General features: G+C 37.0%; 1 protein-coding gene across 4 annotated transcripts in view; it reads left to right on the forward strand.

Moving 5' to 3' along the window:
- The window catches only part of shtd (anaphase promoting complex subunit 1), an 844012-nt gene that overhangs the window by 642783 nt on the left and 182318 nt on the right, over positions 1–18911 (forward strand). For all 4 annotated transcript variants that reach the window (XM_090401046.1, XM_090401047.1, XM_090401049.1 and 1 more), the window contains 2 exons: positions 239–325; positions 16067–16184. In XM_090401046.1, the coding sequence (XP_090257172.1) occupies positions 239–325; positions 16067–16184 (205 nt within the window). The remainder of the gene's footprint in view (positions 1–238; positions 326–16066; positions 16185–18911) is intronic.

The following is an 18911-nucleotide window of genomic DNA, read 5'->3' on the forward strand; positions in this document are numbered from 1 at the left end:
GTGGATACGCTAACCACTCTGCCAACCAGGCCAGCTGATAGAAAATAATTTTTAACATAACATTCTTTTTATTCAAATCTTAAATTTTTTTCTGAAAAAAAATTTAAATCATAACATAGAACAGGTTTTATTTTACATGAATTTTTTTACATATAGCATTAATAATCTAACATGGTATTTATCTGAAAATATAATTGATATGAAGTATCATTTAATTCATTACATATTGTTAAAACAGGTTTACCTTAAGTACCTCACCTGAAGCTGTCAGTGCTATGATATGTGCATTTTTTCCCAAATTTCCTACTCATAGTAACGATAACAGGTGAGTTGTTTCAAAGTTATATATTGATATTACAATTACAAAACACAGTGAACTATATCCTGTTTCTTTAAAAGGAAATTTAGAGATGATAATTAAAGTGGACCATGCTATAGAAATATCTCGAAGTGGAGGTCTCTAATTATAATTACGACAGTAACTAGTGGTCATATTATTTCTTATCTTTATACAAACTTAATGTGATATTCCTTGGAAAATGTTTAACTCTGTGTGTGTGTGTGTGTGTGTGTGTGTGTGTGTGTGTGTGTGTGTGTGTGTGTGTGTGTGTGTGTGTGTAAAAATCATAGAGACGAATTATTTTCTTTCTCAATGAAAGATTGAGAAATCAAGGAACTAAAGTAATGATTGTGTTTTAGAACTTTCAAAGGCAGAGTTTGTTATGTTGTTGAGATTGGTGATTACAGGCCATAGAAAAGATTATCCTAAATAAATATAGTGAGGTCTTCAATGCATGGCTAGCGGGCCACCTGTGGCCCACAGAGCTCTTTACCATTTTGAAAAAATAACTACTTAACATTAAAACGCGATTCAATAAAAAATAATTTCAATGATGCCCTCAGGCCACTAAGCTATACTACGGTATTTAGAATTGTAAGATGCTTGTCAGATTCACAAGAAACGCTGTGCATTTGATACTTTACATAAAATCGTATAAAAATAAATATTAAATAGACATGCTTCTTCAGCCATCTACCAGCGCCAAGCAGTACTTAAGTACTACTACTAACGTCGCAGGTAAACTAGTGCCTTCCAGATACATCTCGAAGGTTCTCGATACTTCATTATTTTCATATAAATACTAGAGGATCTCATCCACAGTCAGTCGCGAACAGTGATATTCGTGTATAAGTGCATGCAGGTTCATCGTGTCAGCCATAGCCTATTGTGGTTTTATATTGCCAGACTTTTATCATTAGTGTGAGACATATTCTTTGGATAATAACCATTACACAACCATTTTGGATAATTTTTTTCATTTTGTTCACCTTCCATCACTATGGCATCTACAAGTAAAAAGTGTAAATTAAGTGATTCTTGTCGGGGTTTTTAATGAAAAGTGGACATTTTTTGTGCTGATCGACGATAAGACAGTGTGCTTAATTTGTCATGAGTCAGTGTCAGTATCAAAAGAATACAATATAAAACGACTTGATGAGACAAAAGCATGCATCCAGTTTCGATCACCTTCAAGGGTGGCTTCGTATGGACAAAGTGAACTGTCTCCAAATTATTTTAAAATGCCAGCAGGGTACATTTAAATGGCAGAGGAAAGAGAGCGAATCTTGAGTCAAAGTAAGTTATGTAATAGCTGAAAAAATTGCTGAAAAATTAAAAGCCTTCTTGGACGGCAAGTTTGTGAAAGAGTGTCTCATCGCTGCTGGGGATATTCTGTGTCCAAATAGGGAAATGTTTAAAAAACTGAGTTTGTCTGGGGTAACTGTAGCACGACATGTCAAAGAACTTGCCAATAACATTGAAGAAACTTTAAAAAAAAAAACAGTCGTCCCAATTTATGTCATATTCACTTGCTTTAGATGAGAGCACAGATGTGAAGGATACAGCACAGCTGGCTATCTTTGTCTATGGCATTGATCAACAATTCAGTGTGACAGAAGAAAACTGTTAGCGCTCGCACCTATGAAGGGAACAACGAAAGACACTGATATTCTTGAAGCCGCCAAGAAAACGCTCCAGCGTTTCAACCTCAGCTTAACCAACCTCGAGGGGTGATGGTGCCCCTGCTATGGTGGGAAAGAATGAAGGGGTTGTTGCACTTTTATGGAAAGAACAGGAACTAGGAGGAAAAGATTTCGTCCATTACCACTGTTTAATCCATCAGGAGAATTTGTGTGTGAAACTATTGGATTTGAGAATGTCATGGAAGTTATTGTGACTGTCATCAACATTATTAGTGCAAGAGGATTGAATCATCGCCAATTCCAAGCGTGTGAAGCAGATCACGGCTATGTGGTTTATTATAGTCGTATGTTGGTCGAGCAGAGGGAAGATTCTTAAAAGAGTCTTTGACTTAAGGAGTGAAATATAGCAGTTCATGCAAACCAAGGGGAATCCGATTGCGAAATTTAACTATCCGAAGTGGATGACAGACTTTGCCTTTGAGACCGACATCTTGTTGCATATGAATGACCTAAATACGTGCTACGATCCAAAGATCAACTGGTGCACACTCTGTTTGATCACATTAAAGCTTTGGGAGGCACAACTCGCAAAAAAAGACTTAACTCATTTTCAGCTTCTCGCTGAGTCCAACTGTTCATCTTTTGATGAATACACTATAAAATTAGCCTTGTTGCGAAGTGAATTCGAAGAGAGATTTAGTGATTTTCATAACCAATAGTCTTCTTTAGATTTATTTTCAATGCTATTCAGTGTCAATTCTGCCGAAATGCTAGGCTCAGTACAAATGGAGCTGCTTGAACTCCAAAACAAACTCTTCTTTGAGAGAAAAATTATTCAATGTGCCCTTGCTTACATTTTACAAACACTATATGTCTGAGGACACATTCCCTAATCTTTGCCGGCATGCTTTGAAGATGTGCGCTTTGTTAGGAAGCACATACTTATGTGAGCAGTTCTTCTCCAGAATGAAGCATGTGAAGTTGAAGACAAGAACTCAGATTATGGACCAACATCGACAAGCTGGTCAAGGAATAAAAACATTGACATTGTAAAAAATGAATGTTTTCTTCATTAAATCATCTTTTAATGAAGTATAGCAGTTCATGCAAACCAAGGGGAATCCGATTACGAAATTTAACGATCCGAAGTGGATGACAGACTTTGCCTTTGAGACTGACATCTCGTTGCATATGAATGACCTAAATACGTGCTACGATCCAAAGATCAACTGGTGCACACTCTGTTTGATGTTAGTATTGGTTGTATTTACTTATCATGAGCCCAACTCCTACCTACGCTCTTAAAGCTGAGTTTGTTTATTTTTATAGGATTTTATGTAAAGTATCAAATGCATAGCTTTCCTTGTGAATCTGGAAAGCATCTTACAATTCTAAATACCACAGTATAGCCTAGTGGCCTGCAGGCTTCATTTAAATTTTTAATGCAGCCCGCTCTGTCTAAAAGGTTGAAGATCCCTGAATTATAGGTTTCCCATGTAGTATCTGTTTGAATGCATAGTCATAGTAGAAATTAAACATAGTAATTCACATGACATGTTGTAGAAAACAGGATATAAATTTATTAATAATAATGAATTTTAATGACTTTAACAAGTTAAGATTATACATCATAAGTCAAAAGGTACAAATAGAATAAATGAAATTTAATGTACTGCAAAATGTAATAATTTTTTTATTCAGTTTCATTAGGTGACCTCTGCTTTATTCATGGTTCTCTTTATTTAAAATATAGACTTGAACTGTTTCAACATCTGATGGATTATACCTTGATTATTTTTATATCTTTCTATGTCACCCCCCCCCCCTTTAGGTTTATATTTATTATTTCCTTGAGTATTCTTTCATCTTTAATTTGTTGTATATGTTCTCTTCAAATCTTTTGACATATTTATTGCATGTATTTGTAATTCATTTTTTATTTTGTCATTTTATTCTATCCATTTTCTTGCATTTTTACTTCTCTAAGAAACTGCATTTCATCTGCTTGTCCTTCATCTTATAGTACTACCAAAGATTTTTTAGAAGGAATGCAATTTATTAGCTTTATCAGTATCAAATGCTTTATTTTAAATATTGAAATCGTGTTATTTATTTATCGGTCTGGTTTTAGTTACCATTTAGTTAATATTAACTAAAATCCCAGAATGCCATAGTTTTAGCTTTCTTTAATAAAATTTGTAAATTATATTCAACAATTAGTTGTCGGTGATAACCACATCTTTGATGGTCTACTGATTTTTGTAGTTTCTTTTTAGGAAGGACATTTATTGAGGTCTAATTAGTGGGAACCAGCCCCAGAAGTGATACCAAGGTTGAAATAATGCAGGTCTAGATAGTGGACCTTCCCATAATGCATAACAATATACACATAAAGGGCTTGTGCTTTACATTATGGAATACTGAGGCAATAGATGTGAAGTCATTATCCTCTATATACAAGTAACTCAGTTGTGAAGATACTTCATGTTCATATTTTGTTTGCTTACACTTGGATAAAAGATTGATCCAAGAATATAATTTCTTAGCATCTTTAATTTATAGTCTAACCAAGTGGGAAAAACTTGCACCAAATACAAAATATGGTTTTAGATTCTCTTTTTAGAGCTTGATTTAATTGCAAAGAAGGGTGAAAGAGTTTGGGTTATTGATGCATAGATAGTGGGTATTGGATGCCCACTTTGTGTCAGTCATAGGAACAAAGTCTCATATTATGGGCAGGATATAGATCTTGCTCGACATATTGAAGAGGAGTTTGGGGCAGCTCCTCATTTCACTAGTGCTACCATCTCCCTTCATGGTGCATGATACAGTTAGAGTTACAAAGACTTGACTTCTTTAGGCATTACTTCAGCAGACATTAAAATCTTGTCACTTACAGCTTTGCAGGGCACACTGTTGGCTTGGCGTCATCACCAATAAATGACTTCTAGAATACTTCGTACCAGAGTGGAATAGATCTTCATGTATTTTGGCTTTAGCCTTTCTGGCCTATTGGGGCAAAGGCACTGCATTTCAGTGCATAGATTCCTAAAATAAATAAAATAACCAGTGGTGAACCACAAGGATCAGTTCTTGGTCCACTGTTATTCAATCTATATGTTAATGATATTGGAAAGCATTTGACAAGTGACATACAGCTATTTGCTGATGATGCAAAGATAAGTAGGGTAATCAGGAATGCTGCTGATACTGACAACCTCTATTTGGCCTGAGTCCAGCTTGTTCTCTACCAAGCTTCCCTTCCACATTTTTCTTCCCTTCCCTTTTTATAGATGGATACTATGAGAGCTCTGCTCCAGTTCTCTGACATTTGACCCTCTGACCAGGCCTTCTGAAGTATGCTATGCAGCAGCTGCAAAACTTTTATACATCCATATTTGAGCATTTCTGGCCTGAATTTCATCTACTTCACGTATGGATGTGAATTCTTGACTGCATTCCTGTTAGGCATTTTCTATCGCCTGTTGACACTACTTGTTTCATTTAGCAGTCTTCCAAAGTAATTACTCCAGACATTATCTTCAGCTCTCGTGTCACCTTTATCATCTCTGATTCTTTTTACAGTACTCTTTCCTTCATTTCTAAACTTTTTTCACTATCCTCCAGAATATTTAGCCACTTTCCTGATATTTATTTTCGTGTTCTTACCAAAGTCTTCCCATGACTTTTGTTAGCTAGTTTTATATACAGTGCTTTTCTTTCTTAAATTTTCTCTGTTTTCTCTAAGAGCAGAATATGGAGAAAAGCATATTGAAAGTTACTGACTTACTAGCCAGTAACTTTCGATATGCTTTCTTCTTTTCCTTGACTGCCACTTCAACTTCCTGAATCCACCATGGAGTTCTGATTTTTCAATCCTTACAGACAACCTCACCACATGCCTTTCTGACTGAATCAGTGTTTTCTTCAGGATTTGCCATTGAATCTCCAAGGTTTGGTTCTTGTTTTCAAATTCTTTCATTTTTTTCTTCAGTGATGTTTATGTATTTGAGACTACAGTTCACTTCTGAAAGCTGCTCAACCTTGATTCATTGTAAAGCTTTTTTACACTTCTTTTCAGTGTGAAATTCAGTTTTATCCTGGCCAAAACTGAATAGTGATCACTTCCTATTTCAAATCCTCTGTATACTCTTGTGTCCTGAACCTGTGGGTAAACATTACTATCAATTATAACATAATCAATGAGACATTTATTTTTTGCATCTTCTCTCCATGGGAATTTGTGCACATTTTCTCTTATGGTGTTAGTAATAAATAATTCATGTCCTGAACAGAAATCCAACAGGCATTTACCATTATTATTAGCTTTGTATTCTTCTCCAAATTTTTTCAAAACATTTCTGTGTGTCTGGTAATCATTTGCTACTCAACTGTTTAGATCTCCAACAAGGACCAAATTTTCCTTTTTCATTGAGCCAGCTACCCTCTCTAATACCTCAAAAAATTCTTCCATGTCTTCCTTGGTAGAACATTTTGTGTGATCATAGATAGGCACAAATAGGCCTCATTGTCCATTTTCCCATTGTGATATTACCCACACCACTCTACTATATATAGCCTACCGTTCAAGAAGATTATTCTCATATTTATCCCCCCCCCCCCCACCCCCCCCCCCCCCCACCCCCCCCCCCCCCCACCCCCCCCCCCCCCCACCCCCCCCCCCCCCCACCCCCCCCCCCCCCCACCCCCCCCCCCCCCCACCCCCCCCCCCCCCCACCCCCCCCCCCCCCCACCCCCCCCCCCCCCCACCCCCCCCCCCCCCCACCCCCCCCCCCCCCCACCCCCCCCCCCCCCCACCCCCCCCCCCCCCCACCCCCCCCCCCCCCCACCCCCCCCCCCCCCCACCCCCCCCCCCCCCCACCCCCCCCCCCCCCCACCCCCCCCCCCCCCCACCCCCCCCCCCCCCCACCCCCCCCCCCCCCCACCCCCCCCCCCCCCCACCCCCCCCCCCCCCCACCCCCCCCCCCCCCCACCCCCCCCCCCCCCCACCCCCCCCCCCCCCCACCCCCCCCCCCCCCCACCCCCCCCCCCCCCCACCCCCCCCCCCCCCCACCCCCCCCCCCCCCCACCCCCCCCCCCCCCCACCCCCACCTTATTTCTCAAAATGGTCATCACTGTAGAATGGGACCATCCGAAGTCATGTGCAGTCACACTGACGGGCTTACCAGCATCACGTTGTGTTATAACTTGCAACTTCATTTCAAGATCAATTGCTCGCCTCTTTTTCTGTGATTCTTCACTAGGTTTTTTGATTGGGTGTGTAGGGGCTATGTTGCACCAAATATCGCAAAATATTTTACGATAAATACATAAATAACCTGTTTCTCAAACACAAAATCAAAAGAGGAACTTTTGAAAATGTGCCGACTGGCAAGGGAGTTTGCTGCTGAATGCATTGTTCCTAAATAGAAAGCTTTTTACTTTAAGCTCACTTGTGTCTTGTTTGAAAATATAGTTGAAAATGTTATTTAATTCCTTATGGGATTACAGATGTATCTTCGAACTGACATAACTCGAATGGATGTAAGTCAAGGGATGAATGTACCATCTTTTGATATCTATCAGTCAGCCCATCCTCTTATCCATGCTAATATTTTATAATCAAAACCCAAAACCCATTGAAGACTGTTGCATATCCACTATATGCAACAGTCTTCAGTGTTGTATTCTGTCAAAAGCCTTAGCAAAATCTAACAGTATAATGATTTCTAGTTCAATGGTAACATTATTATAGAATATGAGCAAGTTGCTAAAATATGATCTTCCCTTAGTAAACCCAATTTTCCCAAAATCTTCACTCCTGAGATGCTAATTGGTCGATAGTTGGATACATCAGTCTTTGCACCACCTTATGTTATGTGATTACCATACATTCTTTCCACTCCCGTGGAATCTTCTCTGTTCTAAGACTCAAGTTATATAGCCTGGTCAAAGGAATAGCCATTTCAGTTGAAAACTCTTTTAACACCCGTGCTGATATCCCATTAGCCCTATTGCTAAATTCTGTTTCAGTTTTTGCAATAGCTCTAATATCTCCTCTACATCCACTTGAGTTCTTTCATCCAGTGAAGAGGTAGCAGTGAACTAGGTTGATAGCTTTTAGCAAAATGGGTATTCATTAGTTGAATAACCTCTTCTGCATTCATCACTTTCATGTTCATTCTTTCTTTTACTTTCAGCATATTGATAGAATTCTCGAAGATTGCCTTTAGCTTTTAAAACCAGTTTCTTTTCATACTCAGACTTAGCTTTCTGTACAGCAGTTGTGAGTCTTCTGGTCTGCTTATAATTTTCATGAAGGACAACATCCTTATGCATATGGTATTCTTTCTACATCATCCTTTTTTAAAAATCTCCTGCTTAATAAGATTACACATCCATTTGACTCATATTCTCTTTATTCTCAGAACTCTCGGAACACATTCTGTTATTGCATCATTTAAGTATTTTTTTAAAATGCTTCCCATGCACTGTCGATATTCTTCCCCTCGAGCAAGTCATTGCACTGAACTCGGTATACTCCTCAGCTGGTCACAATTTCCTGCTTTGTAGTTCAGCATGCACCATTCCCAAGTGAATACTGCACAATCATTGTCACCAACCAGAAGAAGAATAGTTATCTCTTTAACTGAAAGACCCTCTGACACTATAATCAAATCTAACACTCTTTGACTTCGAATTCCTTCTGTCACATGCTGCTTGAGGATGTTGTCTCGCACCATCTCATTAAATTTGGTTTCATTCTTCTCGTGAGATTTACTGCTACCCAATCAATGTTTGGTAATTAAAATCTCCCGTTATGATTACTCTTTTCATGCCCATCCTTTCTATTTGGTAGTACGTTTCTTCATCACTAGCAACTGATCCACCAGGTCTGTAATAACACCCCACTTTGTATTTGATTTTGTTAAATTCCACCTCACACAAGATCAATTCAAAGTCACTGGCACATGAAATACTGTTACTAGTACTACAGTGTTAGGTTTCAAATCTAACTGGATTCAATTCTTTTCCTTTCTTTTAGGCCATTTTATCATCCATGGAGATTACTCACAAGTGTTGCAATCGGTATGGTAAGCTAAAGATACGTATTTCCCTTTTGATCAATCGGCTGGCCTTTTTAAAGAGATGAAGAGACAGTAATCTTATTCCTAGCTGCATCAAGCTGAAAAAGAAATTTACATCTGCTAAAGCACTTTGTATCTATGTGCGCACAGAAAAAGCGATACTTAGAGAGCAAATCCAAACAGCCTGCAAAAATCTAGCAATAACTCAAAATGGTTTCAAAATTGCAATCTGAACTATCAAGTTATATAAATCCAGATATTCTACATGTGCTTGAAAGAATTACTAACAATTTGGCTAAATATATCCTAGAAAATGATAAAGAAAAACTTAAGGCCAAATTTCACATTTTGAAACTATGCCGAAATGTGACTTCCAATCATATGAATCCAACCAATCAGGAGATCTCCTCTCCGGTTAACAGCTCCAACAGTGAACAACAAACAAGTGAGACAAGGAGCGACCAACCACCTACCAGCAAGAGTCATGTGATCAATTTATCAAACCACACCTTAAATAAGCCAACCTGCACTACTGGATAAAGGCCTTAACTTTGCAATAGCACCTAAAACTGTTAATAAATTGGATTTTATATACCACATAGAAAGACGCATTAGGTCTCTTCCTATTAATATAGCCGAAAAAATTCTATTAAAAACCAGCAATGTTCTGAATAATAAGAAAACCTTGCATAGCAATCTTACAGAAAGCAATCAAGTCATTGAAAGCTAATCAAGATTTAATTATAACAAAATCGGATAAAGGTAATGCCACTGTCGTCTTTGACAGGTCAACATCCATCCATAGATGAATCAACTGGTCTCCGATAACAGCACCTATCATCTTGTAAACTATAACCCAACTAACAGAATAAAGAAAAAAACTGAGAAATTACTTAAGTCTGTCACTTCTTGGCTGTCAGACACGGTTAAAAAACTTATATCCCATTACACCCATTCTCCCAGAATATATGGTGTTCCTAAAGTACATAAACAAAACGTGCCACTTCGGCCGATAGTTGAAGGAATAGATAGCCCCAGTGGTGAGCTATAAGGGGCTCACGCAAGCCCTTTGTTATTTTTTTCTCAAATTTGCAAGTCCCTTGTTCTTGTTTAATAATCTTGTAGAACTAGAAAATACCATCGTGGAATGTATACATGCTACTATAATTGCTACTTTAAATTCATATGGATTTTCTGATAACTATATAAAAAATCATTTCATTGCATTTTGTTCTGATGGAGCTAGTGTAATGTTAGGAAAAAATTCAGGTGTTGCAATCAAACTTCTACAAAAATTTCTCAATGTTGTGATTTGGCATTGCACTGATCGTTTACACTTAACATTAGACGATTCGATAAAAAATATTGAAGAAATAAATCATTTTGAAATATTTATGGATAAATTATATGCTTTTTATCATCAATCACCAAAAAATCAATGAGAATTAAATACAATTGTAAGAGACCTTGGTATTGAAATTTTAAAGATCGGCCATGTGTTTGGACCACGATGGGCAGCTTGCAGTTTACGAACGGCTCTTGCTTTGTTGAGAAATTACCCAGCTTTATCAAGCATTTTGCATCGAACGATAAATATAAGGGTTTTTTAAACTGACTTCTCAATTTGGAATTTTTAAAAGATCTAACATTAATGATTGATATCCTACAGGAATTATCATATACTTTATAAAGCAGCATATCTTTCCTAACATATAATTGTGTGTGTGTGTATATATAAATAAAAATAAATTTTTTTAAAATTATTATTTAAATAATTAAATAACTAAATAATTAAATTTAAATAATTAAATAAATTTAGGAAATTTAACCTTAGCTACTTAGGTGGCGCTTTGTGAATATAACAGTTATTGCTTAATTAGCCTTGTACCTGTACTGATGATGCCTGTGATACTCAGGTGAAAATTCTATGAATAAAGAATAATTTACGTGAGTTAATTCCATTATTATAATAGTTAGTAAGGAATTATCATATCTGTCAGAAGCTCTACAAAGTTTCAATATAAGTATTATAAGGACTAAGTTAGGCCTTTTTTGCTCGACGATGTGAGCCTTTTGTTAAAATTTCCATAGCGCACTACTGGATAGCCCTAATTATCTGCTTGTGTGCTATGAGAATGTGCAAGTGAATTGGCAGTATCTCTGACGACGAAGTTATTTAATCTAAGTCTCAGCTCTGCCAAGATTTCAAGGAAGTGGAATGAGGGTAAGATAGTTTCATTACATAAAGGTGGCTCCAAGACAGAACTAGCAAATTACAGACCAATTAGTGTCTCTGGAGTGGTGGTTAAGATACTGGAGAAGTTGGTTAAAAGTAAAATTCAGTAATGTGTGGATAGGAATATGCAAAAGGTAGGTCATGCCTCAGTAATTTATTCACATTTTATAAAAATAAGGTGACAGCAGAATTGCATAAAGGAAATGGCTACACCATTATACTGCTTTACTTTGCAAAGGCATTTGACAGAATACCACTTAGAAAAATATTACACGAGTTGGAACAAATCAGAATGAATATGAGGCTGCTGGCATGGATATGAGGATGGCTGATAAGCAGACATCAGTGGTGGGGTGTAGTGGAGTATAATCAAGGTAAAGGAGAATGACTAGTGGAGTGCCCTAGGGTTCTGTACTATGACCACTTTTTATACTTTTTAATTTGTACATTAATGATATAGTAGAAGATTTGAAAGGGGATATTCAGATGATGATGCAAAACTAGGAAGGATAGTAGTTGATAAAGATGATATAGATATCTTACAGGATGATTTAAATAAATTCGCAGTGTGGGCAAAGGATCAATTCTATGTTGCAAAATGTAAGGTAATAAACTTTGGGATGAAAAGATCACTTCATATATCATTGATGGTACTAATTTACAGGAAATTGATGAGGCTGGGGATCTGGGGTTGATTATAGATATACAGATTTGAAATTCTGAGGACATAATGCAAGATAGCTTCTCTTGGATGCTGAAGAATCTGTTGCATGTAAAGTTAGGGAGGTTATTATCCCTCTTTATAAGGCTTTGATTCAGCCACATGTTGACTGCTGTGCACAGATTTGGTCATCAGCAGGGGGTGACTAATGCATAGGCACTGTGGAACTGCAGCATCCCCCAATTTTTCTCGATATATAAATACACCTAAACCTCTTTTTACGCCATAGATACGTTCCTAAAAATTACGCATAAATAGAATTCGCGTAAAAAGAACTACTGACTCCATAGAAAAAGTGAAGATTGGTTTCAAACCTGAAATATAAGCAAAATATGAAAAAAACAAACATTAAATTTGTTAGGATCATAAGATTTTTATTTACATTTCATGAAGAACACACGTACATATTATGAATTTTAATAACTTAAAAAAAAACATATTCATTTCAGTTGTTTGCTAAGGATTCTATAAAAAAATTATGTTATTCGCTATCATTTTCTGACAATAAACGCGAAAGCTTTCGTTTTCGTGAGACTGTAATATCACTAGAACTACTAGATATAGTATTATCTCATCGACTTCTGCCTCAACTTGTGGAATTCTTCTTGTCATGTCTTGAACAAATGTACCACTGGTTGTTTCAGTAGTTTTAGGCATGAACTCAGTTATTAATCGCTGTGTTGATGCTTTAGATAAGTCGTGATATAATTCTCTGTATGAAGACATTAACAACTTAAGCTCAGTGAACTTCCCAGCACGTTCTTCATTTGGATCATGTCAGGCAAAATAATTGCCTAAATTACTGGCCAGTTTAAGACCTTCTTTGATAATATCAGCAGTAAAAGTAGGATTATCTTGATCATTATCATTAACTTCTTTGCTTTCAGGAGTCTCAGAAACAATCTCCACTATTTCATCTTCGCTAAGAGGTTTATCGATTAACAATTCTTCAATATCTTCCGACGTAAGATCATCGAATCCTTCTCCGCCAATTTCACATGCCAAACTTATTATATTGGGGAATTCTGCAGTATGATTGAAGGGAACAGGAGCATTCTGTTTAACACATATGGGCCAAATAGCTTTCCAGCATGCATTCATAGTTTCTGGTCTCGATTCAGATAACGATAATCGAACCTGATCAATACAATCCATAATTGAAAATTTTTTCCACACATCCATAACTGACAATGTTTTATCATTATTTAGCTTGTTCAAAACATACTGAAATGTTCGTCTGACATGATATGTTTTAAAAGTCTCAATTATACCCTGATCTAGAGGTTGTAGCAATTATGTGGTATTGGGCGGCAGAAAAAAAAAAAATGCACATATAGGTGTTCACCTCATTGATATTAGAATTAAGACCATGGATATTAGTGAAGTCTGTTTAGAAGCTTTTTATATTACACAGACCTCTGATGTTTTTAAATCGTTTTGAAATTTTTTGGTGCATTTCTGATATTTTAGATTTTTTTAAGGTGTGGCCTCAACCATTGCTCCCTGCAAGCTGTGGGTAGAAACCACTTTACTGCTGTACCCTTGAATGGAGGTGATACTGGCTTCCTAGCCAAATAAATACAGTATAGAGAACATGAACAGGGAAGCCCTCGTTTGCACTGCATGTAAGAAGAAAGGGGAAGATAGAAACCAGAAATGAAACATGGCAAATGCCACGAAATGGCATTTGCCATGTTTCATTTCTGGTTTCATTGTCATGCCCAGAAGAATGGAAGGAACATGCTTGGCGTGACACTTAAAGACAGGATACCCTGTCATTTGATAAGATAAAAGATGGGTGTACTGAACATTATCATCATCTGTACATGATGCATTCAAGATGAAGATGAGCTGACATAATAAATTGACAGAACAGAGATGAATGCATGTTAATAGACAAAAGGGGAAAACCAGGGAAGAGATGGCAAGATGAAATTGTTAGTATCGGATGAGAAAAGCTGAAAATAGAATGGAATAAAAAAAATTGAGGCATACCTTTGTCTAGAAGTGGACTGAATCAGGTTGAAGAAGAGGATGCTTTTATGTATATGTTCTTGATTTGATAGTATTGGACAGGTGCAAGCATGTGAGAAGTTCCCTTTTAGGGATTAATCCAAAGAGAATGCTTCTGAGATTCCATCTTACAGAAATTTTTAATTTGCATCTTGATCATTATCCCTCAAATTGCCTATTATGTCATCTGTGTTTGCTAATCCTTTATTTTCTTCATGATGTCATACAAGTCACTTCAACTTGTATGTTTCTTCAACGTACAAGTTGAAGAAGTTAAATTTGGTCTAGGGATATAATTCTACTGCAAAACTTGGGATCCTTCCCATTCTAGTTCTACTATCTTATTCCTTTCTCTTTACAGGTCGCATAGCAAGTGAATTTGTATCTCAGCCATGTGAACCTCATTCCAAAACCTAACAGAGATCATATTTCAACCAACAGCAGGGGGCTTCTTTCTCGATCCTGTATTGACTACGAGATCTTTTTCATATTATCAATGACATGCACAAAGCAAGAATGAGATACATAATCAAAAAGCAAACAGGTGTATGGTTTCAGGCCAAGCAGTAGGGTATAATCTGATTCAGTCATATGATCTACTCCACCTAATTAATATGAAAAAACGTCCAATGGTGATACTCTCAGTGGATCTGACTCAAGAATTTGACAATATCTGACATCTCTTGATGTTGCACATCCTCCAGCACACAGAGGTGAGCAAAAGGCTTCTAGCCATTATTAAAAGCCTCAGCTATAGTAATTTCAGCTGTGTAATTGGTTTTGACTCATCTTGGATGGGAACAGGAAAAGCATTATTGTTCCAAGGGTTATAATTTCCTACAGTGTTATAGGCTTTAAACAGTTGTTCATAGTGTTTCTGAAAAGGATCATGAACGTGCTGTGTGGTGGACATGTCTTCACCATCCACACATTTAGGTGAGAGCCCTTTCTTTGTGGACTGTATGAACTCTGTGTTGAATAATGCAGCTGAAGGATCATCTACTAAGTACTGCTGTATTCTTATTTTAAAATTTGTTTCTGTCTTTCCAGTTCTTTTTCTGTGGTGATGTTTCTAATGTCCTGCATCTATACCATTGCACTGGTTTACTATGAACCAGTTTCTCTCTTTATACAAGTCTTTTAACTTTTTCATTTTGAAGAAAGCATGTTCCTTTCCCCCATTTGATTGTGTTGTCTTACGGCTTCTTCAGTTTTGATCATTCTCCCTTTCTCAAGTTATATTATTCCAGTTGAAGCAGAGGGTCTGAATTTTGATAGAAAAGGTCCATGGGAAATCTGATTAAGGTCTCATCAGCAGGAGTCAGTCTTGTAGAGATACTGAGAACTAAGAAAATTATATATCACTATATGATTAAAATACTCTGAATGAGAGAAGTAGTACCAAGTTTTTTTCCCCACACTTGCTTACAAAGTAAATTATAAATTCTACTTAAGAGAAATTATGTTCTTGTTTTTATCCTTTACCTAAGTTGGTGCACATGAATAGGCTACATGTTCTATATAGGCAGATGACGTCACATTACATTGCCTACTATCCTATAATGCACAGCACACTTCCTTTAGGACGTTATATTTTGTGTGGATTATGGACAGAACCACTATCCAGACAAATTTTGGTCTTTATTGAGGTCTCGTTAGTGGGAATTAAACCCTAGACTCTTGAAGACAGTGATATCTAAATCAATGGGAATATTTGTCATTGATTTAGCTCATAGTGTCTCCACAAGTTAAATGCTGTGTTAGAAATTCAAATTTCCATATTAGGGGGAAATTGAGATGAACTAACTTGGGAACCAGTTGAGAAAAAGCCCTCTAGTCAGCATCTAAAATTGAACTTCTAATAGTCTTTCATTGGTAGCCTAGTACTTTTGGAAGTACATCCCATTTCCGTGGGGCTACACATTATGCAGTAATATATATATATTGACAATTTTTTGTCTTATGTTTATGTAGTAAAATATGCTGTAATTATAGTAGTTCAATTTTTTTTTTCTTATATTGCAGGTATCATCTGCAGGCCTTTCGGCATTTGTATGTCTTAGCTGCTGAACCACGGCTAATAATACCTCGTCATATTGATACTGGAGTAGCTATCTATACCACTTTAAGAATAAGATTCAAGGTATTGTTCATTTCTAATCATATACTTGCTGTGCAGATCACAAATAAATACTATGAAATTATGTACTACTGTTCATTTTCATCACGATAATAACAGTAACTTCTTTAACTGATATAAAGAGCCCTAGATCTTATCTTGATATTTAGTGTATTAATTCTCCTTAAACTCATTCAGTGTCATTGCATTCCACTTGCTCATTGTGTGTTGTTCGGCATCTACAGAAAGCCCCTTGTTCCCCCCCCCCCCTAAACATTCCATGAAAAATCTCCTGAACATCTAATACTGCATACTATATTCAGTTTTCTCAGTAGCAATGCTGGAAAGATGTGACATGTACCTTGCGATCAGTTTAATTCTTAATGCAAGTGTAATTCTTATATGAGGAAATTTTCTTGAAATATAAGGAATTTTTTTCAGTTGAAAATGTTTTTAGCTTGTCTCATGTGGAGGTAACAGGGTTCCCTGCTGAATAATTCAGGTTTTTTTTTTTATCCACAGACAAATCTGTCCTTGGAACAGACTGAAAAATACAATTAAGTCAAGTTAGAGTGTACATTGGGCCTTTATACAGCTTGGGTGCACTGTGCTTCTAATCGATCACGGACTTGGATCTAGGAGTTGCCTAAGGTAGGACCACGATATTGAAGCTGAGAGATGTCAGGAGCCTGAAATATAGGGAACCTGGATTTATGAACCATAAAGTATTGAAATCTTGAATAGACAAATCCTTGGCAAATGAACCTAGAACTGGGGACCAACCTGCAGTCACTTAACCCATACTGCATTAAAAATTTTGTCCCATGAAGCCTTCAGCCACTGAAGGCTGCATGGGGCATTACCTTTCATATAAATTTTAGTCCCACTCAGTCAGCATCATGAATATGAAATGTAGTATAACAGCCCCCCCCCCCCCCCCCCTTATCTGTGGGGATACATTCCAAGACCACTAGTGGATACCTGAAATCACAGATAGTGCCGAACCTTCTATATACTATGTTTTTCTTATACATGCAGTATTAGACACAGTAAGAGATTAACAACAATAATTAATAATAAAATAGTACAATTAAAACAATATACTGTAATAAAAGTTATGTGAATGGAATCTTAGCAACCTCAGAATAAGATTTTTTTGTCTTTCCTTATGAAGTTGATCACTTTTTCTCTTAAAGGAAGCACTTTACAGCTTCTCTTTGGCAAGTCCAAATTGCCAGCATCACTACTCTTGTGCTTTGGGGCCATTATTAAGTAAAATAAGGATTACTTGAACACAAGCACTGCAATATCATGACAGTTGATCTGATAACTGAGAACTACTCAGAATGGTGCAAATTTAAAACTTAAGAATTGTTTATTTCTGGAATTTTCCATTTAATATTTTCAGGCATTGCTGAAGGATAAAGACTGGGGTTGACCATGAGTAACTGAAACTGCAGATAAGGGGGGAAACTACTCTATTGTAATTTATTTTAAATTGATCTGTAAACCAATGTGCAACTTGGACATGGGAAATGATAGAGGAGAGGCAACTCCTGTGACTACATCATAGGAAATTTGAAATGGGCTCAGTGAACAGCATTATATGCCACACGAGTATAGGCTGGTGTTGTGTCTTACTTTCTACTCACATTCGGGTATCACGTGGTACCTCTGGGGGACAAAGAAATTGCCTTGAGATCGAGCCAATACCAGAGTGTCTGAGATCAACCCCTCGTAAAACACTTAGAAATTTATATTTCGCTGTGCCACTTAGCGCTTTTAGATTAAACAATATTATTAATCAAGAGGTGATCCCAAGACAGTGTTTAAGTGATACCTTGTCATTTCTCAGACGTGGCCAAAATCTATTCTTATTCTAGTCTCCCGCCTAGGTTCGTGGTATGTTTTTATAAGCGGTGCATCGGATTCCAGAAATCACAGGTGGTCTTAGTTGGGTACAAAAGCAAGGTTTATTAGATATCATAAATATGTACATACAATACAATAAGCTTAATTCCCACCTTAAGGGAGTTCCTGACAGTCAGGATAGAATTAGAACATTATAATAATATAAGTATACTTAAACTGATTAACTGTAAATCTCTGAAGTAAGATTTCTTATTTTTACCCTTAAATACCTTAATCATGCATGATTATCACAATATCTCTCTAATTTCTTTAGTAGCTCAATCAAACCACACAAGATAGCATTTATATCTTTTACAATCCTTTCATTGAAAGCAATTCCTTACTTTAAACATATTCTTAACCTCCTAGAACATATTATGTAACTCTATCCAAATAGGTGACAATAAACTTTAAGGTAACTCTCTCTAGATCACTGTAGTTCAGTCCTAATTAATTTCATTAATGTTCCTTCCTCTGCTTTTACAACGTGGCACAAATCTTTCATTCACAATCAGCAAAATACAAATAAAGTTTATTTATCTATCCTTGGTTCTGCGGCGCGTCAAAAGTCTACTGGAATCTGCCTCTCCTTAGACGAAATGTCCAGGTGCTCCAATCTGGCTTTCTATGGACGGCCGGGCTTTTTCCTTCCGTGGAGACACTACGTCTAGTTCTGCCGCTGCCTCTGTCGAAACCTTCTGGAATGGAGGCACTGCCACTCTTCACCTGCTCACGGCAACGTGAGATGAACACCAGGAGATCCAGGAACAAAAAAAGCCTTTTTTCAGGGGTGCTAGACCCTTATATTTTTACCCTTCTTTCTCGGTGATTCTCGCATTC

This window comes from Typopeltis vanoorti, chromosome 11 (assembly GCF_054136105.1).
Source record: "Typopeltis vanoorti isolate ZY-2024b chromosome 11, IOZ_Tvanoo_1.0, whole genome shotgun sequence".
NCBI lineage: Eukaryota > Metazoa > Arthropoda > Arachnida > Uropygi > Thelyphonidae > Typopeltis > Typopeltis vanoorti.